The sequence below is a fragment of the Calypte anna genome, chromosome 27 (assembly GCF_003957555.1).
Source record: "Calypte anna isolate BGI_N300 chromosome 27, bCalAnn1_v1.p, whole genome shotgun sequence".
NCBI lineage: Eukaryota > Metazoa > Chordata > Aves > Apodiformes > Trochilidae > Calypte > Calypte anna.
The window spans coordinates 91,910-116,301 of NC_044272.1; the positions used below are offsets into that span (position 1 = coordinate 91,910).

The 24,392-nt window shown below is 48.5% G+C and overlaps 2 protein-coding genes across 3 annotated transcripts in view; one reads left to right on the forward strand and one right to left on the reverse strand.

The window, feature by feature from the left end:
• IGF2BP1 (insulin like growth factor 2 mRNA binding protein 1) lies at nt 1-23,688 on the reverse strand. Of its 2 annotated transcripts, XM_030465940.1 has the most exons (15): nt 23,408-23,688; nt 22,294-22,354; nt 6,786-6,834; nt 6,182-6,233; nt 5,682-5,745; nt 4,236-4,517; nt 3,083-3,217; nt 2,752-2,874; nt 2,115-2,250; nt 1,891-2,013; nt 1,482-1,598; nt 1,237-1,311; nt 593-724; nt 331-444; nt 1-239 (listed from the first exon to the last, which is right to left on the reverse strand). In XM_030465940.1, exons 1-15 carry the CDS (start codon nt 23,580-23,582, stop codon nt 147-149), a joined length of 1,731 nt encoding a protein of 576 aa, XP_030321800.1. In that variant the 5' UTR covers nt 23,583-23,688; the 3' UTR covers nt 1-146. The 2 variants fall into 2 exon arrangements, with proteins under 2 accessions (XP_030321800.1, XP_030321801.1); XM_030465941.1 differs by lacking the exons at nt 3,083-3,217; nt 4,236-4,517 and having other exon boundaries at nt 147-239; nt 23,408-23,582.
• Nucleotides 23,581-24,392, forward strand: part of GIP (gastric inhibitory polypeptide) — a 14,655-nt gene continuing 13,843 nt past the window's right edge. The window contains exon 1 of the mRNA XM_030465716.1: nt 23,581-23,676. Coding sequence (XP_030321576.1) covers nt 23,581-23,676 — 96 coding nt within the window. The remainder of the gene's footprint in view (nt 23,677-24,392) is intronic.

Here is a 24,392-nt window from a genome sequence, read left to right on the forward strand (position 1 = left end):
TACCTGGAAAGCCAACCCAACTGCCCTTCCATCTCCATTGGTTCATGACAAAAATATTAACATCTGTCTACGGTCACTGATTCCCAGCCACTCTTAACCCCAGGCCTTGGCTTGTTCCACTCTTCATGTTGGGGTTGGAGCTCCTCTTATTTCCTCCGTGCTTGAGTTTGGCCACTCTGTCCCTTCTGGTGCTGCTGCTTGACCTGGGCCAGGATGTCTCGGATCTTGCGTTGAGCCATCTGGGAGGGTGGAGAAGAGCAAAGGAAGGGACCTAAGGGGGGATATCTCAGGGCCAGTGAGACCCTCAGGGGGAAGGAAAGGGCTTTGTACCTGGCTTGCGTAGAAGTGCCCAATGATCTTGACGATAACCTGCTCGTTCTCATCAGGGGTCTGGTCCCGTGGTACCACCACCTCTGCCGCTGTCAGGTTCTGGAGCTCGTTGACCTACAGGACAGAGACCACCATATGTCACCCCCTGTGGGAGGGACAAACCCCTCCGAGAAATCCCAGCCAGGGCCACCAAGGAATCTGTCCCTAGGCTGTGCTGGCATGAAGCAGGGATGTCTCACCCCACCCTAGGGACATCACTTACAGTTTTGCCCCCTTTGCCGATGACTCTGCCTGCGGCCGAGGCGGGCACGCGGATGTGTGTCTCCAGTTTCACCTCTTCCTTCGGTCCAAAGAAGTTCTCCTCCTTCAGCTTCCCATAAATCCTGCCTTGTGCCTGCAGAGGGAGGGAGGGTGGCATCAGGAGCCATCCAAGATGTTCTACCTCAGCGTGGCATGGTGGTATGGGTTGGGTTGGAAGGGACGCTCAAAGTCTTCTAGTTCCAACACCTCCCAGGTTGCTCCAAGTCTCACCCAACCTGTCCTTCAACATCTCCAGAGACTGGGCAGCCACAGATTCTCTAGGTGACCTGGGCCAACGTGTCACCACCCTCACATGGAAGAATTTCTTCCTAATGTCCAACCTAAATCTCTCCTCTGCCAGTTGAAAGACATCACCCCTTGTCCCATCACTCCAGACCCTAGTCAAAGTCCCTCACACCAGCCCAGTGAGTCTCCATCCCTGGGATGGGACAGCATCCCATGAAATACCAGTTCCTTGGGGTTTCAACCCAGCTCAGTGCCTGGAAAAGCTGCTGCTGGGGTTTAGCCAACTGCAGACTGGTCTCAAAACTGAGGTCACCACCCAGCTCCTCCCTTCCCAGCTCCACAGGGCAGCATGGGGACAACCTTGAACTGAGCTTCTGGAGGGCCTGTGATGACAACCATGCGCACTTTGGAGTCCGGCGTCTCTGGAGGGGCAATCTAGAGTGGGAAGAGAGATGGTGGCTGTGGTGGGAGCTGCGTGGGCAGGGTGGTGGCCATGCTCTCTCCTCAGAAGTCACGGGATTGAGCCTCCAGCCCAACCATTTAAGCTTTTGGGGCGGTTTCTCCTGCTGAGGGGGGTAGCTAGCAGGAGCAGGGTGTAACCCTACCTTGATAGAGGCACTTGCAAAGCGGGAGAGCTGCTTGATGTGTTGACCTTTCTTGCCAATGATGGCACCAACTGCCTGGGCAGGGATGAAGACATGCACTGTCTCCTGCTCTGGAGGCTGTGGGTAGAATTTCACCATGCAGGGCAATCAGTGTCACCACAGGGTCCAAGTCCCCTCCCCAAAGTGATGCCCATCCCAAGGGTGCACCATCAGACCCAGTGGGATCTGAGCACCTTCTCCACCACCTCTGCAGTAGTTTAGAAGACCAAGAAGGTCTGAAGAAGTCTAGATCCTGGACCTGACAGCAGGGGCTAGTGAAGACATGACCATGAGCACGGCAAAGGTCTTCTCCTTGGAGGGGAGGTCCCCAGGCTGGAAGCAGGAGCACTTTGAGTTGGTGTTGACCTACCATGAAGGAGCTGTAGGGTGCAGCTCCAGAGACACTGCTTGGTGGAGGAGGCACCGCGTTGGAGGAGGCAGGGAAGAGGCCAACTGCAGCAAGGTTAAGGCCAGGGATGAGGTGGGATTGCAGCTGAGGGTGAGAGGAGAGAAATGCTCATTTTTTTTGATCAAGGTGACCTTCTGGAGAGCTTCTGTCAGCCAAGACTCAGGGCAGGACTAAGCTCCACTCACACTCATGGCGGCCACATCATTCTCATAGGCTTCCCTCACTTTCTTCATGATCTCCTGCTCTGCTTTGCAGCAGTTCTCAATGGAGCCCTTCACTGTGATGGTCCTCTCGGGGTTGTACAGAGTCAGATCCTGCAAGCTGATGGGAAAGCCAGCATCAGCACTGAGACCCTGCCCAACCAACACCACGGGTCTTCTGGACCTTCTCATGGAGGCCACTGGGGTGCTGGGGACATGGGGTGCCACTGCCAACCACGTGTTGGGACTGTCTGGTCCCAGTTAGAGTAGGGCCCAACACTGGTTGGTGCTGGGAAGTCCATCTGTCTTCACCCAAAAACATGGCTGAAGAGTAAAACCCCAGCTCCAGCCATCAGGGACAGAGAGGACACCAAAAGGATGGGAAGGGGACACCAAAGGGATGAGGAGGGGAAATCAAAAGGATGAGGAAGGGAAACCAAAAGGGATGGGAAGGGGACCACAGAAAATCTAAAGCCAAAACTTTTCATAAGAGATTTTAGGAGCAGCCATGTAGGCATCTCCACCCACTCTCATCATCCCTGTCTCCTCCTCATCCTACCCCCCCACCTCACCCTGAGGAAGCTCTGCCCTGGTTTTTACCAAAGGGGCTGAGAAGCCTTACGAGGAGATGGTGATTTTGGTCTCTGTGTCCTGCTCCACCTTCTTCAGGTTCCGCCCTTCTTTGCCAATCAGGCGCCCCACGAAGTTGTTGTGGGCCAAGATTTTCAGAGGCACTTCATCAGCTCTGGAGGGGTCAAAAACCAACATGAAGAGGGAAGATTGAGTCCAAAGGGATGGGAGCAACCTCAAGCCCCCTTGCTAAGAGGCAAAGCCAAAGCTCGTGCCCACCCAGGAGCATCACCCAACTCTGGGCATTGGGATGGGACCAGAACCAAAGGAAGAGCCACAGATGGGACATACATGGACAGCAGTGTGGGGGGAATAAACCTTACGTCTTGGTGTCTTTTGCCTCCTTCTGCATGATCTCCAAAATCATCTTGCAGGCAGCAGAGCAGCCCTCAGGGGTGGAGTGGATGCTGATGGCTTTTTCAGCAGCTCCAGCATTTTCTTTCCGGTGCACGTCAATCCTACAAGCATGAGGTGGGATGGGACAGGATGGCTCTGTGGATTTCCAGGCTCCTCCCTTCTCCCCACAGTCCTGTGGACCACCTGGAGCTCTATCTTAAGGTCACATGCACCCAAGGATGGAGATGGGAATTAATTCTGGGCTCAACAAGAAAGTGGTGGCTTGAAGCTCAAGTTGAGGTCCCAACATCTATTTATTTTTAGCAACAGAAGTGGTGAAAAAGGAACATGTCTGGGCAACAGGGTGGGCTGTCCATCACCTCTTAGATCAAACCATCCTTGAGGGACAAGACCCATCAGCAATGCAAGCTTGGGGGCCAAAGGCAAGAGCAGGTGGATGAAGCTCAACAGGGTCATGACTGAATGAGATTGGAGGAAGTGGTGACCTCCTGGCCCATCCCATCCCAGCCAAGGTGTCTCTGGTAAAGGGAAACCTTGAGAAGTGCAGGCAGGAAAGCCTGGCTGGGGTGGGGTAGCACAAGGTGGTTCTTGGACACATCATCCTGCATGGTGAGAGAGCTGGAGGGGACTCAAACAGAACCACAGAATCACAGAATAAAGTTGGAAAAGACCTTAAAGCTCACCCAATCCCACCCCCCTGCCATGGGCAGGGACACCTCCCACCAGCCCAGGTGGCTCCAAGCCCCATCCAACCTGGAATGAGACACTGCCAGGGATGGGGCAACCTCTCTGGGCTTCTGGGCTTCTCTGGGCAACCTGGGCCAGGGGCTCAGCACCCTCACACCAAAGAATTCCTCCCTAATGTCCAACCTAACTCTTCACTCTTCCAGTTTAAAGCCATCACCCCTCATCACCTCCCTCCAGGCCCTTATCCAAAGTCCCTCCTCAGCTTTCCTGGAGCTCCTTCAGGCACTTGAAGGTGCTCTAAGTTCTTCCTGGAGCCTTCTCTTCTCCAGGCTCAACCATTCTCTTCTCAGCCCATTCTCCACAAAAAAACCCCTCCCCATCAACCTCTGGGCTCAACCAGCTGGAAAGTGACCACCAGGAGCACGGACTCACTTGGACTGTGTCTGCTTGGTGATGTTCCTGATGGTGGCCCCTTCCTTGCCAATGATGGCACCCACGTACTGGGTGGGCACCAGGAGGCGGAGGGGGATGTCCACAGGCTGCTGCTTGACAGGTGCCCCTGCAGTGACGGGGGAGCCCTGCCTGGGTGCACCACGTGCTCCAAAGCCACCGCGCCGTCCATTCTCAGGTCCTTGTATGGACTGCTCGTCAGGGATGTAAGAGACCTTCAGCGCGTGGTTCTCCAGCTGGTGCCCATTCAGCTTCATGATGGCTCTGGAAGAGAAGAGGTTGGGGTGAGGAGGGGGGGGATGTCCCTTTCTGGCACATTCCTAAGCTGAGTGGCATCAGCACGACTCAAAATGGGCCAAGTCCTGGTATAAAACCCAGTGAGGAAACATCAGAAGGGAGGGAAAGAGATGGCACAGGTGGCATGAAGACCTGGCAGGACTTTCCACTCAGACTGGGTGAGCCAAAGGATTGGATGGAGCACCCTATGGAGAGGATGGGAGTGATGGGTGCAGGATGGGATCGTGCAGGGAGTCATTTGGCATTCACACATCTCCACTGAGGAGTTCGGGCTCTTGTTTCAAATCCCTCTCCCCGGTGGGACTCCAGGGACTGCAGGAGGCAGAAGTTGTCGCTAGATGGGGCTGGCAGCAAGAGCAAAGACACTGCTTTGCCCACCCCTTTCCACAGCTTCTTCCAATCTCCCCGGCTTTCTACCAAGGTAAACCAAACCTGCAGCTCTCCATACACTGCTCAGTGCCTCGACTCTTGCGAGAAAAACCCAACCCCAAACCCAGAAAACCCTAAAATTGTCCAAATAGAGACTTTCCCAGTAAGCAGCCCCGGCCCTGGGTGATGTGAAGGGAGCAGAGGAAGATGCTCAATGAAGCATATGCACCCCAGAGGAGGAAAAAGCAGGAGAGAAGGAAAGGAGGACAAATTGGGGGTGTTCCTCTTGTTGAGTGAAAGAAAACAATTCATTTTTTATTTGTATTTAGTCCAAGCCTGATCTTCCCCCAGCAGGAGGAGGAATGGAGCTCCATGTCCCTCAACGACAGTCACCAGCCAGAGAGGACATGTTCCCTGGCACCCAGCAGCTCCTATGAAATTTGCTCTCATGATTCCTTTTTCTGGAGACATGAATTCCTGCAATCATTGAAGTATGAGAAAAATCTACACTGCCTTGAGCAAAAAGTTCTCTGAACTGCGGAGAAAAGACAAAAGTGGAGATGTCCTCTAGAGGGCTTTCACCTGATGGTGAAGGAGAAGAAATCCGAGCTCAGGGAAGGTGTCCTCAAAGATTTGCTGCATTTCAAGCCAAAATTTAGGAATTATGGGGTAATCTGATTCCCAGCCCTGGGAATTCTGTTTTCTGCAAGCAGGGAACGGGCTGGTGCCAGGGTAGGGAGAGTGTTTCTAGGGGGCACTTACTGCCGGGTCTGCTCCCGGTTGGCGTAGGTGACGTTGACCACGGCGGTCTCACTGTCCGTGTTGACTGTGAGCAAAAAGGGCAGAAATAATTAAGAAGGGCAGAAATAATAAAGAAGGGCAGCATCTCTCATGAAACATCCTAGGGGTGATCTCAAATCTCCTGTCTCAACTGATGGCCCTTGGATGCCAAGATAAAACCTGCCAGGGTGGAGACAGAGGAAGAGTTTGCACCTTCTCCCCATGTGAGAGCACCCATGGATGTGGTGGGAATGATGCTGACCCAGTACCCAACACAGAGACACCCAAAGCCACTCCCAAGATTCATCTTTTAGCAAAAGGAAACAAAACTGGAAGGCCCAGTGACTGGGCTGACACCTCCTGACATCTTTAGCCATGGCTTCTGCTGCCAAAAGAAAACCAGGTGTCCATCTTTCCCCTTCAAAAAAAAATAGCTGGGGCAGAAAAAAAATCTTGAATAGAGGTTGTTTTTTCAGTCCTACCTTGCTCACAGTTTTCTACGGTGCCATACTGGGCTAGCAAACCATCTAGGACCTGGAGATGGGAATAAGAAAAGAAAACACTTGGTGGAGTCAGAAAAAAACAGGGAAAAAACAATCTGTCGATCAAGGGAGCTTTTGAGTCATGAAGGAGTCACAAGGAATTAGATAAAGGAAGCTCCTGCCTACCCCAAGGTGCTGGACCAAGGGACCTCAGAGCCAGTTGAGGGGGGAAAGAGAATCAGGAAGATGTCCCAGCAGTTAGTGGGAAGAAAAGATCAGTTTTGTCCCTTATACACTACATAAGTCACACAACCCTGCTATTAACAGGGATTTTTGTTGATGTAGCTTCAGGTTCTAGCAGTCGAATTCACTCCTGGGAATGGAAGAGGCATGAGCTTCGTGTATGCAAGGGTCAGGTAGAATTTGACTCAGTTAATAATAAAAATAAAAGAGAAAATTTTAAACACTGAAAAAAAAATGCTTTTTAAAAATTTATTTAAATTTATTTATTTAAAAAATAAAAGAGAACTGGACTTCAACCCCAAGCAGAGAAACCTGGGAGGCAATTAGTCCTTCAATCCCATCCCCACTTCTTCCCTCTTACCTCCCATCGCAGCTGGGGGGGGATGTTTCGGATTTGAATTTTCCGGCTCCTGAAATAAATGGGGGAAAAAAAAAAGGAAAAAACCACAAAGATTAAAAAGCAGATTTGGTGTCCTAAACGGTGCCCACTTGCACTGAACTGTTGCCTGCTGATGGCTCTAATTAAGCTTTGCGTTTCCATATGCTACTGGGGTGTCTGATGGCTTTTGGCTAATTACACCCAGGCTGCTTGGTGCTGGATTTCTGCCCTAAGCTTCACCAAGATGCAAAAATTCCCAAAATTCTCTCTGGACCATTGGGCTGAAGCCCTGACCTTGGCATGGATGGAAAGGCAGAGACTTTTGCCCAGTTAAATCGGAATAGAAAGCAGAAAGGGAGCCATGTGCTGGTGTAACCTTGCACTGCAAGCATGAAGAGCTGACCCTTGGGATGTCACCAACCACTGGTGGCACCTGCTGAAGCATCACCACCCCATCCAACAATTCGAATTTTAACTAAGCCAACCAGGTCTGGGCATCCCAGTTCCACCACCCGAGATGGTCCCAGGCTGCTTCTTCACCAACATTTTTTTTTTTTTTTTTTTTGGCTCTTCCTAACTTCACTTTTCCCAGAGTAGAAAAAAATTTATTTTTTTTTTCTTTTTAATCCCCATGCCAAATTTACCCCAGGGGGACTGCTGTCCCCCCTCCCTTTGCAGCCGCTTCAGACAGCTGAGAGCAGCCATGACCTCATCCAGGGGCTCCAGCACCCTCAAATGCCACCAAAGCACCCCAAGAGCTTCCACCTAAAGTCAATGACCACTTTAGGTGCCCAAGGCTTTGAAGGATGTGGCTTTTGGCTGTAACCCCCCTGGATTGATGGTGTGTGTCCCCCCCCTCCCTGCTGGGCTCCATTTTCCAGGAATAAGCAAACCCACTGAATTTTAAGATGTTTAAAGGAAAGTGTCGTTCATGGTTCAGCAGTTTGGGTACCAAAAATTATCCTGGTCCACTCAAACTGGGACAGAAAGGAAGAGAAATGACAACAATGGCAGCACTATAGCAGGGTAATACCCTCAGAGTTGCTCCTCACAGACCCAGGCTTCAAATTCAAAAGTAGAAACACATAACATAATCCCCCCCCCAAAATACCATACAATAAAAAAGGAGATAAAATAAGATTCCAGATGCTTATCTTCCAATTCCACAACTTCAGAAGTTTGCTCAGCTCATTTGTCAACTAGAAGCCATTGTCTCAGCATGAAATAGCCCAAAGCCACCAGGAGGGTTTAGGAGAATCTTCTTCCTACTGCCTCCAGCAGCCTCTCCGTGCAAAACCCACACACAGGGATCAAAAAAACACAAAAAAAACCCAACCCAAAAAGGGCTGGCTAGGACAGTTGGTTTCACACCAAACCAGAACTGATTTTTCCACAAGATTTCCCAAAGATTCTAACAAAAAAGATGAGTTGGCCCACCCCTCTCCCCCTCTAAAATTCAAAATGAAGCACCAAAAAAAAAAAAAATCAGATTTTCAGTGGTCTCGCCAGCTCAGCCACTGGAAAAGACCCAAAATATCCAATTTTGTCACTATTAGAGATGCAAACTGGGTGGCTGGGGAAAAAAAAATAAATAAAAGACCCAATCCCAATGGCAACAGGTAGAGGGGGAGCTACAGGAGGCAAAGGGGAGGACATACCATGGTCTGAAACCAGAGCTCTGGTTTCCAGGCTAATCCACATCCTAAAATGAAGGGGACAGAGAGAGAGATGAAGAAATTCAGAATGCCAAGAATGTCCCAGGCCAGGGGAAGGTCAAAAAGTATTTGAAGCACTAGAGGAAATCCTGGAGGTCTCCTCCTGCCCACCCCAACCACAGAAACTTCAGATAGGAACAAGCATCTGCCTGGGCTGAGCATGTGTTGGGCACAGACGTGACCAGAATCACACGTGCTAGGGAGAGAAAAGAGCCATTTATGTCCTCACACCCTCATTCTGCTGGTAGCATCGAATTTTCTCCCTTCCCCCCTTCAAAAGAAATTAAATTAAAAAATAAATAATTGAAATATAAAGAATCAGATCTCCTCCTTGAGCTTGCTGGAGAAAAGCATCACCAGGCAAGGCAAAGGGGCTGCTCTGCTGTGCTTCCATTAATATGTTAATTAACCCCTAATTCCTCCCATCGAGCCCACACCACCGGGATTATTCCTTCTCCTCTGCCGCTGATGGGTATTAAGTCCCTCCGGGCCACGCTGAGAGGGAGGGATGGGGCTTTTAGCAGCCCAAGTGGCTGAGCACAAAGCAGAACAGAATCCCCCAACATCCCAGCTTGAACCAGCACCCCCCCTGTTTGACTCCTGACCCATCCATGGTGCCCATCCTGCCACGGGGAGGGGGTCTGGGGGCTGCAGCCATCCCCCCCCTCCCTTTGGGTGAACTCAGCCTGGTGGGTGGAAACCTCCTGCACTGATGAGCACCTCCTGCTTCAATCTCAGCTCCGGGTTGGAATTCCAGAGGAAATCATCAAGAAATAAACCTTGACTTGGCTAGAAGCAGGTCCTGCTGTATTTAAATCCTCGTGGCAAAATAAACCCCAAAAAGCAAAAGCTTGATCCTGACTGCTCCCACCTCCCAGCAGAGCCTTCCTCCAAATAAATAACTCCGGGTTTCTATTGGTGCTGTGCCAAAGGTGGGAGCTCCTCCCTGCTGCTTTTTCTCACACCGTCCACCAACCCGACCCTTTCTGTCATCCAGGACGGGTGCTCCTGTCCCTTGGGATGCTCCAGACCAGCTCCAGCAGCTCCAGCCCCCAGGAGAAGGCAATTGCTGGACCTTGCTCATTGGATGCTCAAGGCAGAAGACTCCCAGATCCTTACAGTGAGCTGGAGACTCATAGCCTTGGCAAAAAAATAGGTTTATTTGCAGGATTTGCAGGGTGAACAGCTGCAGGGCTGTGGAGGGAGAGGAACCATGGATCCCAGGGATGGATCCCAGCATCCGCCTCCTCCTGCTCCACACCCATGATGCTATTTGTGAAACCAGGATTTCAGCAGCCCACTACATCCATCCTTCAGCCTTGAAAAACCTTCCCAACAGCCCTGCACTGATCTGCTGCCTCTCCTCGAAGGCAAGGTGAGCCCTTTGACATCTCTTGATGCTTCCAGTAAATCCTCCCCAGATGTGGGTTGGGCTCACTGGGAAAAAAGCCAAAACACCCATCCCCAGTGCACCCAGAACGTAAAAAGAGGCTGTGATATGACCCTCAACGTGGAGCCACTCCCAGCCAAACATCTGAGGTTTGTCCCTTATTGCCCTTGAGCACTGGAAGGACCAAAATCTGCCCCATCAAAGGTTTTCCTCAGGTCTTCCTTCAACCAGCTCTTCAGAAAGCTCAACACACCACCAGGTTCAACCTCACTGAGGGGGGGGGAGCAAAGAGATGAAGCAAAGTTCCACGGAGAAACCTGGAGCAACCAGGAAAGGGGCTGAGGATCCTGCAATATCCCTGGTCCTGAGGAGATTTCTCACCCTCTTCTGCTGCACCCAGCAAAAACATGTGGGTCAAAGCCCAAGTGCCCCAGGAGGAATCCCTCCTCCATGGGACAAAAATGAGGGGAAACAGGAAAAAAGGTGGCTGCAAAGGCAAACCTCATCATTCTGGTCCCAAAAAAGCCGTGAAGCCAACTGGAAACAGCTCCATGTCCCTGACCAAGAGCCCCCCCAGCCCACAGCATCACCAACCAACTGATCCCTGAAGCAACCTTCATGAAATCCTCTGCTCACCCAGATATTTAAAAAAAGACTGGATGTGGCACTCAGTGCCATGGTCTAGCAACCGCAACGGTGGTTCAAGGGTTGGACTCGATGATCTCTGAGGTCCCTTCCAACCCAGCCAATTCTATGATTCTATGATTCTATGAATCACCATTAAAAACCCCAAATTCGGTTTTGGGGTTGCTTTGTTTGTTGGGTGGAGGGTTCTTGTGTGTTATTTTGGAGTGGTTTTGTTTTCGTTTTGTTGGTTTGGTTTGGTTTGGGGTTGTTGGTTTTTTTTTCTTTGTTTTTTTGTTTTGTTTGGTTTGGGGGGGTTTTGTTGTTTGTTTTGCTTTGGGTTTTTGGTTTCGTTTGTTGGTTTTCTTGTTTTGTTTGTTTGTTTGTTTAACAGTTCACTTTTTAATTTTTAAATCTCCCTGCACAGCTTTAGCCCTCAGCATCCTACTCTCCCTTCCTCTTTTCTTATCCCCCCTCGGGATCACCTTCTAGAGGGTGGCCAGAGACTCCCACTTCATTAAGAATCTTCCCCAGAGCAGGCTGGAACGGTGGCAACAGTGGCAGGGACCCAAGAAAGAGGCACCAGCTAGTTAGGAGCAGGCAGCCTGGCCAGGGGCCAGCAGGAGGCTGGAGTTGGCCACCGTGAGCCAAAAGAAACGAGCAAAGCAGCCCAAGCTCCACTCAGGGGTTCCCATCCCTTTCTATGAGCACCTCACGGATTTATTTATTTTTTTCCAGAAGATGCTTTGATGGGGTAGAACCAACCCATGGGAGCATCCCCACCTCCAGTGAGGAGCTCCAGCTGTCACCTCTTCCCACTAAAATCCTGGCCACAGGTCCCACCTGAGGGCAGAGCTGCTCTGTCCCAGCATGGAGAAGCTGGGGAGATGTTTGGAGAGAAGCAGTGCTGCACCCACAGAGGGGCAGTTTGGGATAAAACCTGCAGCAACCCACACAGGGATATGGCTCATGGCAACAGGCAGGGGCTCACCCAAGGACAGGAGGGATTTTGCCCTGAGAATCACTGGTGGCACGGGAATAGCAGGGGGGATCAGGAGTTGGGTGCAGGGAGAAGGACAAGGGGTGCAGGACAAGAGAACACAGAATTTGGGACAGGAGGACAGCAGGTGCAGTACAAGAGGAGGATGGAGGGTGCAGGGCAAGAGGACAGGGAGTGCAGGACCTCTGCTAGAGAAAGGGCCAATCCTCAGCACCCTGGCAGGAGGTGCTGGTCCTCTGTCCCACCTCTCTGCATTAGGATCATGAAATCGTTTGGGTTGGAAAAAACATTCAACATGGTCAAATCCAACCATTAACCCAGCACTGCCCAGAAATTAGGGTGTGAGCAGCAGCAGATCAGGTTCTGCCATCACACCAGAGCCACACATCCACCAGGCACTTTCCACAGGATTTCTCTCTCATATCCAACATCTCCTGGACTTTCTCTGTCCCTCACCAGCTGTTTCTCAAAGCAGAGGTGACTAATGGCACCAAGACACTGATGGACCAAGCACCCAAGCTCTGGGTTCTCCCAGCCATCTCCTACCAAAGCCATGAATAAGGGCAGGAGGAGGACAGCCAAAGCCAGAGACATGGCAGGACCTACTAGAACTGAACCCCATTAATGATAGCTTTCCAATCAAATGCAAATGTTATGCAAATTTGGGGGCTGAAAACACAGTGCATCCCTGATTCAATTAACAGCATTTCATTTATCTAGTTAGGCTTTGATTCAGGAAAGCACTTAATCCTGTACTAAATGTGGTGGTGATGGTGGGTTTTTTTAATGTTTCAAACATTTTAAAATAGGAAAATGTGGTTGCTAAGACACAAATGCTGCCAGGGGGACCCAGAGAAAAGTTGTAGATAAAATTACTAGCTTTTCCCTTTTAAACTGATAGGTTTTCAACCTGCCAGCACCTCCACCAAGCAGGAATATTCTCCTCATGCTCCCTTCATTTTTGAGGAAACAAAAGTCAGCAGAAGAGGAGATACCTGCTGGAAGCCCACAGAAGATCCCTACCACACCTCGGGGCACAACCCAACACCCTCCACCGGCTCAGGTAGAATCTACCTCCAGGCTTCAGCCACTTGATTCCCTATTTGCCTCATTTTGGGTTGCCAGCCAAACTACCACATCTCTCAGATTCCCCACATGCCATTTGGTTATACTGTAAACCCATCAACATATGGACTTCCCAGCAGGACCAGGCATGAGAAGCCCTCACTGGAAGTGCTCATGCACCAGCAATGCAGGAGAAAAAAAACCACACCAAATTCACCTGATGATGCTCAAGCATGGCCAGAGATCCTGCATCACTGAAATGAAAATGTACACATGAACCATTTCTTTCTTCTTCATTTCCAAATTTTAAGGAGATGAACTGAGTTCTTCACCAGACCTGGTTCAAGCCAGATTCACATCCTCTTGCCTTCCCTCTTCAGAAAGGAGATGAGGACAAATCAAAACTCTTCTAAGAAAATGAGATCTAGTGTTTTCATTGAAAAATGGGAAAATAAAGTTCCTACCCTGCAAAAAGTTACCCTTTGGAGGCAGAAGAAAAGATGCCAATGAACCCATCTCAAACCACCCAACTGAGGAAGCCACTGGGGACCATGTAGCTGTGCTTCTCCTTTGGAGGCATCTCCTTGGAGAGGGTTAAACCTCCCCAGATGCTTCCTTCATCCCACTAGAGCTGGACCACCAGCAGAGATGTAAACTTTCCAGACCAGATAAGATATCCATGTTTCTTAGTTTGGGGTTGGGGTTTTTATCAAGGGAGGTGACAAATAAGCGAAGGAAAAGGTTGACATTCAGGTAGGATGGGGCAGGAGCTGAACAGCAGAGGTTTTTCTACTCCAATCCTTCAGCTGGTTACAGAGGAAATTGCAATGCTGAAGCAAAGCCATTTAAAGCCCACCACTACTTTGGCATAAACGAAGTGAAAAGCCAACCCAATAAATACATCCACCAAATAAATTCAATGCTCCACCAGGGCAACCCAGCACGAAGCTGCCTGGATATCTGATCTGGACTTTTTCCCAAGTGAATTCCCCTCAGACACATCCGTGCCCTCTCTAAACATTCCCATCACCAAGTTCTGCTGGCACACACAGGAGCAGAGAGCAGCTTTCAAAGAAGAATTTAGGGAAAGCAGAGAGAAAATTTGCACCTTATTTGGCACCTAAAACTTGCAAATCTTCGTGCCAGGGTGTGCAGCCAGCGAGGGACGGGAACAATATCACTCTGGATAGTTCTTCTTTCAAGTTTTTAAAAAGTCACCAATATTCTCTGGTCCCTCCCCCTCCCAAATATGTATCACATATAAAAGTCACAACCACTTTGCATCGCTGCCTTCAGCAAGAAGAAGATGCAGAAGTCAGGGAAACACGGTGCATTATTAGCTCATTGAACACTAAACAATGACTATATAAAGTTCATGATAAGTTGTATATTTAGGCTCCAATTCAACATATGCCTCATTTTACCATTGGAGCAACCCCATTCACTTCTAAAGGATGGTTTCCCTTTTTTCACATCCTTCAGAGCCTCATGAATCTGAGCCCAAAATCCCAGCATTCACACAAGGTTCTTGGCTTCTCCTGAAATTACATCCCCACCAAACAACCCCAGAGAGCCCAACAGCAGCCACAATCTCTTCTGACTCAGAGAAATCAATTTCCTTTTAGGAAAACTCAGTCCTAATTTTCAAAAGCTTATTCCATCACTTCATGGAAATAATTTGTTGTTTGATGCCAGAGGTTGGAAGCCAGGATCAGGGGATCCCAGGACATACGAACATCTTTCCAGCAATATATACTGAGACATATTTGTGTGTATGTATACAACTACCCACTTGAGTGATCAGGTCTGCTGGGCTGGGAGCAGTATTAACCAAGGAATAATCAGGATAAGGTTGCCAGTCCTGGTTAGGAGGCAGAACCTGAGTCTGACAGTGTTGCTATTGAGGGAATGGAGTTTGCCAATACCCCACAGGTGCCCCTGGCTCTCCTGACACCTAAATGCAGTATCATTTCACTGCAGGTGCTTCTCCAAGGGTCCAAGCCCCAGTTATGGATTGTGCAGGAGCTTAAGCAAAGGCAGAGGTGATAAATGCTGGAGAAAACTTTGAACTAGGAGTGATGAAGGGAGCATCCTGGGCATTGCTCCAAGCAGCAGCTCTGCACCTCGTATTCTGCACCTCTTCCAGAGTTCCTTAGCCTTTCTCCATGCCCACTTCCCACATTCCCAAAGAGTCTGACAAGCCTTTGGCCGCTAACATTAAACACAACAGCTCTCCACATGTCCACGAGCTAAAAAACAGGGACAAGGAACTCCTCTGGACCTTCCAACTTGTACCCCAAAAATCCAGTCCCTCCGCAGCACTAGGGGACAAAGGGGTAGGACCTGGGGAGTGGGGAGTGTTGAGGAACTGCTGAAACCTTCTGGGTGTCAGCTGGTGGATCCAAATCCCAAGAAATACCAAGGAATCCCCACAGTGGGATTTCTCCAGAGTGCTCAGCACATCAGGCACTCATCACTTCTGGAAACAGAGCTTTTATTTAGATGCTTAAATGCAAGTTGGAAAAATCTGGCTCCAATTGTGGGTGAAAACCTGGCCCTGAGAGCCTCTATTATTATTATTATTATTACTATTATTATTACTGTTATTTTTACTATTAATTATTATCATCTTCCCTTTTATTTGCCTCGATCAAAACTCTCCCCTCTCTATTATACTCCAAACCAGGAGGCTGCTCCCTGAGGATCGCTGCTTTTAACTTCACCTCTGAAAAAAAATCGAAGCAAATCAAATCGAAGGAAACCATCGCAGGACCTTCGTGGGAGTCAAAAACTTTCTCCTTTTTGTGCAAATCTATTTCCCTGGAATCTCAAGTGCTGTTTACACATGGCAATACCCCTGGACTGTGAGGGATCTGCATCTGGCTGCGCACTGTGTGGAGCTCTGCCAGCTCCCGGCAGGTCCTGAAGCGCAGGGCTGCTGCTGCTTTGATTAGAGGCTCTCGGTGTTGGGAGCATCCCAGACTCAATGCAGTGGGTTAAAAAAAAAAAAAATTAAAAAATAAATAAGAGCAGACCTGGTTGTGTGGGGGATAGCCACAAGTTAAGGTTTAATTTGCTTGCTCTGGACAATTACGGTAGCCAGAAAAGTGTGAAATTTCAGCTCTGCCCATGTCAGGGCTCCCAAGTGTCAGTTACAATAAAATAAATGACCCATTTCCTGGCAGATTGCGAGGGCTCCTCAGAGGCAGATGGACAGATTTTTTTTATGTTTGTTTATTTTCTCTCTCTCTCTTTTTTTTTTTTTTTTTTTTTTTTTTTTTTCCCCATTTGATTTCCTCCTGAGGGGAAGCTGCAGTTCCCGGCTCTGTCCCATCAGTAGGATGCTCTCACCGCTGCCCTTCCAGCTGCTCCCATCCCCACCAATGTCCCCACTCCCTCCTGTCAGGTTCCACCACTCCTGGCCCTTCCCCTCCAGCCACCATCTCCACAAACTGTCCTCTCAACTCTTCGAGTTTGATGAATCTCCATGGGGAAGTTCCCCCAATGGGAACACAGCTGGAGCGCACTCAACTCGAAGCAGCAGCACAGGGAGGGTGAATCCTTTCCCAAAAGTGCTTCCCAGCTCACACAGACCACCCAGGTACCCCAGAGCCTCTCCTCTAAACAGGCACCAGCCCCAAAAAGCAGCCTCTTTGCTTCAGATGCTCCTAAGCTGAAGCCAAACCCCAGGGAAGGGGACAAGAGTCGGGCAGTGTCCCATGCAGGAAGGGACAGGAGCTAGGAAAGGGCTGCAGGACCCCAACCTTCATCAGACCCCTTCTAGAAAGCCCCTTTCATGGTGAACTCCACCCAAAGGAGAAAACCAAGAGGATTTTAATTAAAATATTAATTTTTTTTCCCCTTTCTTTTAAAACCAAATGCAAAGACAGCTCCAGCATCTTGAAGAGCAGGTCATGGGCATGAGCCAATGGGAAACTGGTTTCTACTCCCCTTCAGCATGTTATTCCAGCAAAATACACTGGTTTGAAGCAAAGCAGCTTAAAACACCTTATAGTAACTTTCCCACAGCTCCCCAGGGGCAGCACCAATGCTGAGCTAGTGGGAAACCTCCATCCTGCTTCAGTGTGAGACATCTGCCCTCAACTTAGGGCAGGACTCAGTGGGAAGGAACCTCCTGAGGTCATCTTGGCCAAACCCAACATTGCCCAAACCCATCCCCTCTGCAGGGACATGGGGTCTTGATGCCACCTGGGCAGAACATCTCACAGGTCCCCAGCAAACATGCAAAGAAGAGAGGACAGATGGACAGGCACACATCCAAAGCCCCAACACCTCTTGTAGGAACAAGAAAAACCTTCCAACCCAGACCCTTGCAACCCCCTCCCTGGCTCCACAACCTCCAGAAGAAACTTGCAATGTTCAGGGAAACCCCAGCAAAGATTTCTAAGTTGAATTCCCTGCAGGGTTCACCCCCTGACTGGTAACAATCTGGGTCAGCAGCTGAGATAAAACACTACCTCAATCTCCAGAGTGGGCAAACACCTCCTGGGGCTGGGCTTCAAAAAATACATCAAGAAAAACATTCCTAGTGAGCAAATCTTCCATAACTGCCTCTGCAACACTCCTGGTGCCTCTCCCTGCAGCAAGTAAAAGCCATCTTGAACAGATAAAGGATGATGCGGGGCATCAGCCCCAGCTCTGATACATTTTTTGCTCCTGTGCCACTTGTTTTCTTAAATTTTTCAATTTCCCTATGCAAGTCCATTTTTTAACCCCCCCAGCTGAACAGTGCAGAACCCTCCCAAATAACTTCTGGGCAGAAGAAGAATTTAAAGGTGTACAAAGGCTCAAACCCATCAGGCAGAGAGGAGGAGAGGCAGCCCTTGCAAACTCTTCCTGCTGGTTCCTTCCCACTATCCCCAGTTTATCACAGGCTTTCCAGTAACTGGGAACCCCACTTCACCTAGAAACCCAGAGAGAGGCAGCTGGCAATGCTAAAATCCCTAAATCCAGCAAATCTGGAAGGTTTGGAGCCAGTGACCCCATCAGGAAAAAAGGGGCTGAGATGATTCCCTCCACTCCAGCTTGGAGCTGCAAACTCTTGGGCCATCCTGAGCAGTTTGCACTCTCCCCAAACCTTCCCAGTAACTTTGGAAAACATTAACCTTGTTGGAAGTTTGGGTTAGGGGTGGGCAGAAATCTCCATATATGTGTGTATATATATATATATATATCCCTATTTAATTCTGCAAGATTACAATTTTCAAAGTGAGTACTTTAACCCCAGCTTCCCTTCCCCATATCTCTGTTTGCTTGGGTTTTAAACTAAAAAGCAAAGAGAGAAACAAATTCAAGCAGAGTCCATCCCCACCAATTGCCACCGAGGTTTCTCTTGGGAATTCTACTTATTCTTTTTCTTTGGAATTGAAAAAATCAGATTTTTAACAAAGAGCATCTCCAGGGGATGGGCTCTGTATTCTACGTGTTCAAAACTTGAGGCTATGAAGTTTATGGTTAAATTTGGAATTTCTTAGACTTATTTGCCAGATAGGGAAAGGGGGACTTCAAGGATTTGCTGACTTAAGACTCTAAATTGGTAAATATATTCTTTCTCCCAGGTGTGTTAAAATTGATTCATTTATCTGAGTTTTACACCTTCTGGATGAAAATTTACTGACAAATTCTTAATGCTCAGTTTCACAACCAATTCTTTCTAGTTTTTCTAGATGGAAATTAACAAAATCCACTCGTTTCCAAATGCTTATAGAGGTGCCAAATCAGGAGCAAAAAGCTCTCAGCCCACAGCTGGGGGCTCACAAAAACACGACCAAGAAGAACTCCAGGTTATCACCTTTTTTCCAAATCCCACAAAACTCAGCAAGAAGCACTCAGACTCCTTTACCAGTTGCAAGCCCTGCTGTAAACCAGAGTGTTGCTAAATCTTTACTTTAAGTGCTCCTATAGCTTGCAAACTAGACCTGTTCTAAGGGAAAGAGAATGATTTAAAGGCTGGATTAAAAACAGATTTTGTCTCAGCATTCACAAAAGTGTTTTCATTTTAATGGAAAAGAACTAGCAAACTTTTTTTTTTTTTTTTTTCCCCAGTTAAATTTTCAGAGAATCCAAACATCAGAGAGGGAGAAAGGTACTTCTGGGGGTTACTGATGACGAACAAAAAAATCCCATTCGCCTTTATCAACTATTTTGAAAGATTTCGTTACGAATAATTAACTGCACAACTACTCCCAGGCAAAGAGAAGGTTTTTTTCAGTGTGAAAACATCATTTTGAAACGAAGAATGGGGGGGAAAAAAGCAAATGTTTTGATTTCTCTATCCATTTCTCTCCACCATACTCAGTCCTCCCATCATTAACAACATTGAATAATTCCCACGTCCTGCTCTGGAGCACAAGGACCCTTCTAAACCTACAGCTTTGCTTGTGAATGATCTCGACTTAAAAACACACCCTTTAAGTTTTAAGTCTATGAGCTGTTATCAACCCAACTCCCTCTTTCCCCCCCTCCCCAATTCCATTCTCTGTGCTCGACTCACTTCCACATTCCTCATATTTGGAATGTCTGCTTGATGGATTCACTTTTTTCCCCCCTCACCCCTCCTCCTCTCTTCATTCATTCATTCATTTTTTCAACCCCATCAACTTCGGGCTGTTCAGCTCCAACCCCCACCCAAAGCAATCCTTAATCTGAAGTAGGAAAACTGAATTTATTTCTTTCTTTGCCTTAAACAATATTTTCTTTTTTATCCTTCCAAAGAATAAAGCATGCAACGATTTTTTCAGATTTGTTTTTTCCACATCCTCTAAAGTTTCTCCAAGATTTTCTATCAGCAAAGTTCAAGCAAAAATAACTCCCCACCAGCAACAAGATACTTGAAGCAAATCTATTCCATTCACTTAAAGCCTCAGCTTTTTTAATTAAACGGGGTATTTATCAACACTGACTTTTCTTTATACTCTAATACTGCTAAAGTATTTAGTTAAAATGGTTCTCTGTGATCATTAACATAATTTTCAGCTTTAAGTGTTAGTTGAAGATTCAGTGTAATTAAACAACTCTAAATCACTTTATCCTTCTTGGGTATTTTGGTGCAGCAACCACACAGCCCATTCTTCCTTTTTTTTTTTTTTTTTCTTTTTTTTTTCTTTGGTGCCATATGAACACATTCAGTATTTTATAATTAATTTCTATGAGGGGTTAAGGAGAGATTTTAAAGAAGAAAAGAAACCCACCAGCAGGAAAGATTTCAATTTCACCCATCACATTAGTTCCTAAAACCACCCCTCTCACTTTTCCTCAAGCTTTCCTATTTTGTACTTTTAAAAAAAGAAAAACATAATCAAAAGAAAAACAAAATAACGTGGGTTTTTTACTTTATAAATTCGTTGGGAAGCTCACCAATGCTTGTGACTTGTTTTCCCACATTTCTAAAGGGGATAAATAGTAAAAATAAAAATTTATATCAGGCTATGGGGGAGGGAGAGGGAGGCTGGTTTGTTTGGATCCCACCAAACCCATCGGATTTTGTCCTCCCTGCTCACACTTGATTAACCATTTCCTGCTCTGTGTGCTCTGAAACTGGAAAATCCAGTCTTAAAAACAAGCAGAAAGAAGAATTAGAAGAAAAAGAAGTTGCCTTTCATGCAGCCCCCCTGCTCAGCCCTGAGCCAGGGCTTGGGAGAGGGGGTGGGAAGCAAAATACACCCAACACCCCCCAACATTTTGTTTGGGGCAACCAACCTGCCAAGTTTACAAGCCCCTCTATACCAAAAAGTCGCCTTCGGTTTTGTTGTTGTTGTTGCGGGGGTTTTTTGATTGTTTTCATTTGGTTTCCTGACCCAGAAATACAAACTACTTCCCCAAATTGAGACAAAGTAACCGCGGGCGCTCCGGCGATGCCCCCCGGACCCCCCCCTCGCCCGGAGCGGCTGCGAACGCTGCTCGGGTCCCTTTAAAAGCAGCAGCCGGAGGTGGGGGGAGCTGCATTTTAACCCCCTAAAACAGAGGTTTAGCAACTAAACAGAGACACGGCACGTTTTAAGAAATGCAAAGCAACCTATTGTAAAGTTCCCCCCCCCCCCGCGTTCCACCAGAGACACCAAAGAAATATTCCTGGGTTTCAGTGGATTTCTCCAGGGAGTGGGGGGTCTGCTCCCCCCAGCCCATTGATGAGCCAGCAGCGTGAAGAAAAATGTTGATGATGACGATTATGATAATAATAATAATAAATAAAGGAGGGGTTGGGAATGTTACTGTGTGTAACTGCCTTTCCAAAAATCCCCTTTTGCTCGTTGATTATTAAACCCCAGTGACCCCCACGACCCTATGATGATCGATACCACCACCACCAGGGGCTAAAAAATACATCATCATAATTATAATAATAAAATCTCAGCTAGGAAACTATTAGATATTTTCTTTTCCCCCTCCAGAGGAACCTGCTCTGCCACAGCCAGGGGCTGTAAACTTTTGCAGCCCTTCAAAAAGAGGAGTAACACCCAAAATGGGCTCCCAGCACCCAGTCCAAGGAGCTGGGGAGGGTTTTGTTAAGACCTGGAAGAACTGGGAGAGTCTGGGGAGGAAGAGATGGCTTCTCCTCCCTCCAAGCCCGAAGTTAACCTCCTCCTCACGTGGCCGATCAAGCTGCACGATCCAACGTGGACTATTTGGGGGTAGGGATTACCTTGCCCCTAGCTTGGGTGGCCTCTCCTTGAGCTGGGGAAGGTGCATGTGGGAGGGAATCTCTGAAAAAACAAACAAAAAACCCAACAACTAAGTTTTTAAAAAATAGAAATACTCTTTCTAATTGATCTCTGAGCCCCAGCAGGGGTAGGGAACACGGGGCTGGGGGCTGCTCTGGCATTCGGCGCTCAACAACAAAGGGTCAAGAAGATGGAAAAAGGGTCAGGCTGGGCAAGGCTGCTGGTGGTGGGTGAAGCTGCTGGGCAGGTAGATGGAAAATGCCAAGAAAGGCAGTTCTTAGCACAAAAGAAAAGTTGCAGGTTGGCAGGAGCTAGGCCAGCACCCCGTGCTCACTGGGTTTTAAATCCCTCCCCAGCACGGCCCAGCCCCATGGGGGGGTTTTCAGTCTTGTAAAGTCCTCACTCATGGAATCCCAGCAAATTCTATTTTCTTAATCCTTTATATACACATACATATATATATATATATGTATATATTCTTTTTTTAAATTTTACACTCTGCTTGTCGGTGAATTGGGTGAAATCTTTTGTTTTCCAAGAGAAGATGGGAAATTCTTCCACTGCCACAAGTTGAAAATCCCAACTCAAAGCTCCTCAGCCATCCAACCACCTTGGGCAAGCTGCTGCAGAATTGCTTCTTTTTCTTTTTTTTTTAAAAAAAAAAAAAAAAAAAAAAAAAAAAGACAAAACCAAAACCAACAAACAACTTGCACAGGAAGTTTTGTGTAGAAAAAAACAAAAAAACCAAAAAACCAAACAAACAAACAAACAAGAAAAACCCAAAACCACAACCAACCAACAACAACCAAAAAAAGTTGTTAATGATTGATCCTCAAAACTGCCTCTCATCTCGCTGGGGATGTATCTAAAACCAAGTGACCAACATCTCTAATTTCACATGCACATCCTTGGGTGCAATTTAATTTTTTTCTCCTCCTTTATCTCATGTTGGGTTTTTTTCCCCCACAGAAATTTCAAAATAAAGACAAGAAAAGAAATTAAAACACTGCATTACCTTTGCTTTTTAGGTACTGAATGTTCAATCTCTAGCTGTTTTCCATGAAGCTCCACTTTCCCTAAAAACAAAATGTGTCTGGTTTTGAAAATCTGTGTGGAGTGGTGGAGTGGTCAGAAAGCTTTGGGTAACACACTATCACATGAAACCTCACAATTTAATTCAAAATACGACCAAGTACCCAGAAATGCATTTCCCGATTGCTTTACCAGTGCATTTTATTAAATCTAAGACTGGCTTCGAATGGGAAGCAGTGGGAGGGAGTGGTGAGTTAGCTGCCTGGACAATGTTCCTTAGGAATATTTAATTCCTTAGTTCATCCCCCTTTTGAAAGAAAACGACGAATAATATTTTGAGCCCAATTCTTCGCCTTTATTGAATTCTGCCTTCTTTTATTCCCTGCAAGAAGTCCTTCGGGATGATTTCTTTCCCCTTCTCTCTCTCCCCATTAAAAGGCTCAAAAAATTGTAACTCCATGGCAGAAATGGATTTCTCTTTGAAAATGGAGTGGGTTTCTTTGCTGCTGGGTTATTATGATGATTTTTTTTTTTTTTTTTTTTTTTTTTTTAGGGGGGAGAAAAAGGGAAAAGCCCGGCGGGAGGTGGGGGGAGCCCAAGCCGAGATGTGGGGAGGGGGGGGGGGAAAAAATAATTAAAAATTGAAATATTTTCAAAATTCTCTGCTTCACGGGGAGATTTTTCTCTCCCCGCGAGCAGCATGGCGACCTTCGCGCTACTCCACACATCACATGCCCCAGGAAACCCAGTTTCAAATCAAAATGGCCAAAGTCCCAGCCCACTCGCCCGGGACCGCGACGGGACCCCCGCACCCAACCCTGCCGGGGCGGCCACCCCGCAAAACCCCAGGAGGGGTGAGGGTAGGGGGGCCGGGTGGGGGGTTGGGGTGCTCTTTTCGCCCACACACTATTTTTTTTGGGGGGGAGGAGAAACGGGGGTCCCACCCCACCTCCCGCTGATGCAAACCCCGACGAGGCGCAACGAAGCATGGGGGGACCCCACGTGTTGGTTGTGGGGGGGGGATTTTAAGTGGGGGCTTGGGGAAGGGTTGAGGAGGAAAAGGGCGGGGAGGGGAAGAGGAGCTAAACGTCCCTTACCCGAAAAAGTTTCGATGGCTCTCATGGCCCACTGCTCGTCGGGGCAGTCCACAAAGGCGTAACCGGACTTGACCAGGAACTGCCCGCTGAAGGAGATCTTGTGGTCGTTGAAGACTTTCTCCAGGTCGGCTGGAGTCACGTTCTCGTTTAAGTTCCCAATGTAAAGCTTGTTCATGGTGGCGGCGGTGGCGGTAGAAGCGGGGGGCGGCGGCGGGCGGGAGGCGGCGGCGCGCCGGGGCTCGGAGCGCGGCTCCCGGGGGGGCTCCACGGTGCGCCCGCGCCGTCGGGCTCCAGCCGCGCTCTGCCGCCCCACAGCCGGACGTTTAGCTGCTTTTTTTATTATTATTATTTTCTTTTTAACCCCCTCCTCTTTTTCTATTATTTTCGCCTTTTATTTTTTAAAAGGCTTTTTTTTTCCCCTTTGGGGAGGGGGGCGGTGGCTGCTGGAGGAAGGGGAGGGGGTTTCTTATGGGAGGGGGGCGGCTCCGGCGAGTGGTGGTGGCGGCGGGCAAGGCGGTGGCGCCGGCTGTGGGGGCCCCCAAGTCGGCGGAGTGGCACTGGAGTGTCACCGGACGCCTCTCGGCAGCCGGGCACCGCCTCTAAATAAAACCGACCTGGAAAATGAGTGAAAATGTTTGCTGGAGGAAGCCACGTGGTGATGCGGGAGGGCCCAGCCCCTGGGGGAGGGGCCGGGGGTGGGGGTGGGTGGGTGTGAGGGGGGGTGGGGTGGTTGAGGAAGGGGCGGCATCCACTTATTTATTTATTTTAATTTAAATACTACGTTATTTACCTTCACGCACCCCACCACCACCGCCTCCTTTCCGAGCGGAGGGACGCATCTCCCCCCACCCCGTCCCATGTGGGTGTCCGTGTGTCCCCCCCTCTCCTCCCCCCTCTCCTCCGCCCAGCCCCGTCCCGTCGGACGCACTTTCCCATCTGCTGCAGCCCCCCCGCCCCCTCCTCCTACTGCGCCCCTCCCCCACCC

Bases quoted from the DNA above. Each gene is read 5' to 3' on its own strand.
- IGF2BP1 (XM_030465940.1), bottom strand. From the start codon at position 23,582: ATGAACAAGCTTTACATTGGGAACTTAAACGAGAACGTGACTCCAGCC. The intron at 6,234-6,785 runs GTAAGAGGGAAG...TCCCATCTCCAG, and splicing joins CCCCCCAGCTGCGATGGGAG to GTCCTAGATGGTTTGCTAGC. The intron at 2,014-2,114 runs GTGAGTGGAGCT...TCTCACCCTCAG, and splicing joins ATGATGTGGCCGCCATGAGT to CTGCAATCCCACCTCATCCC.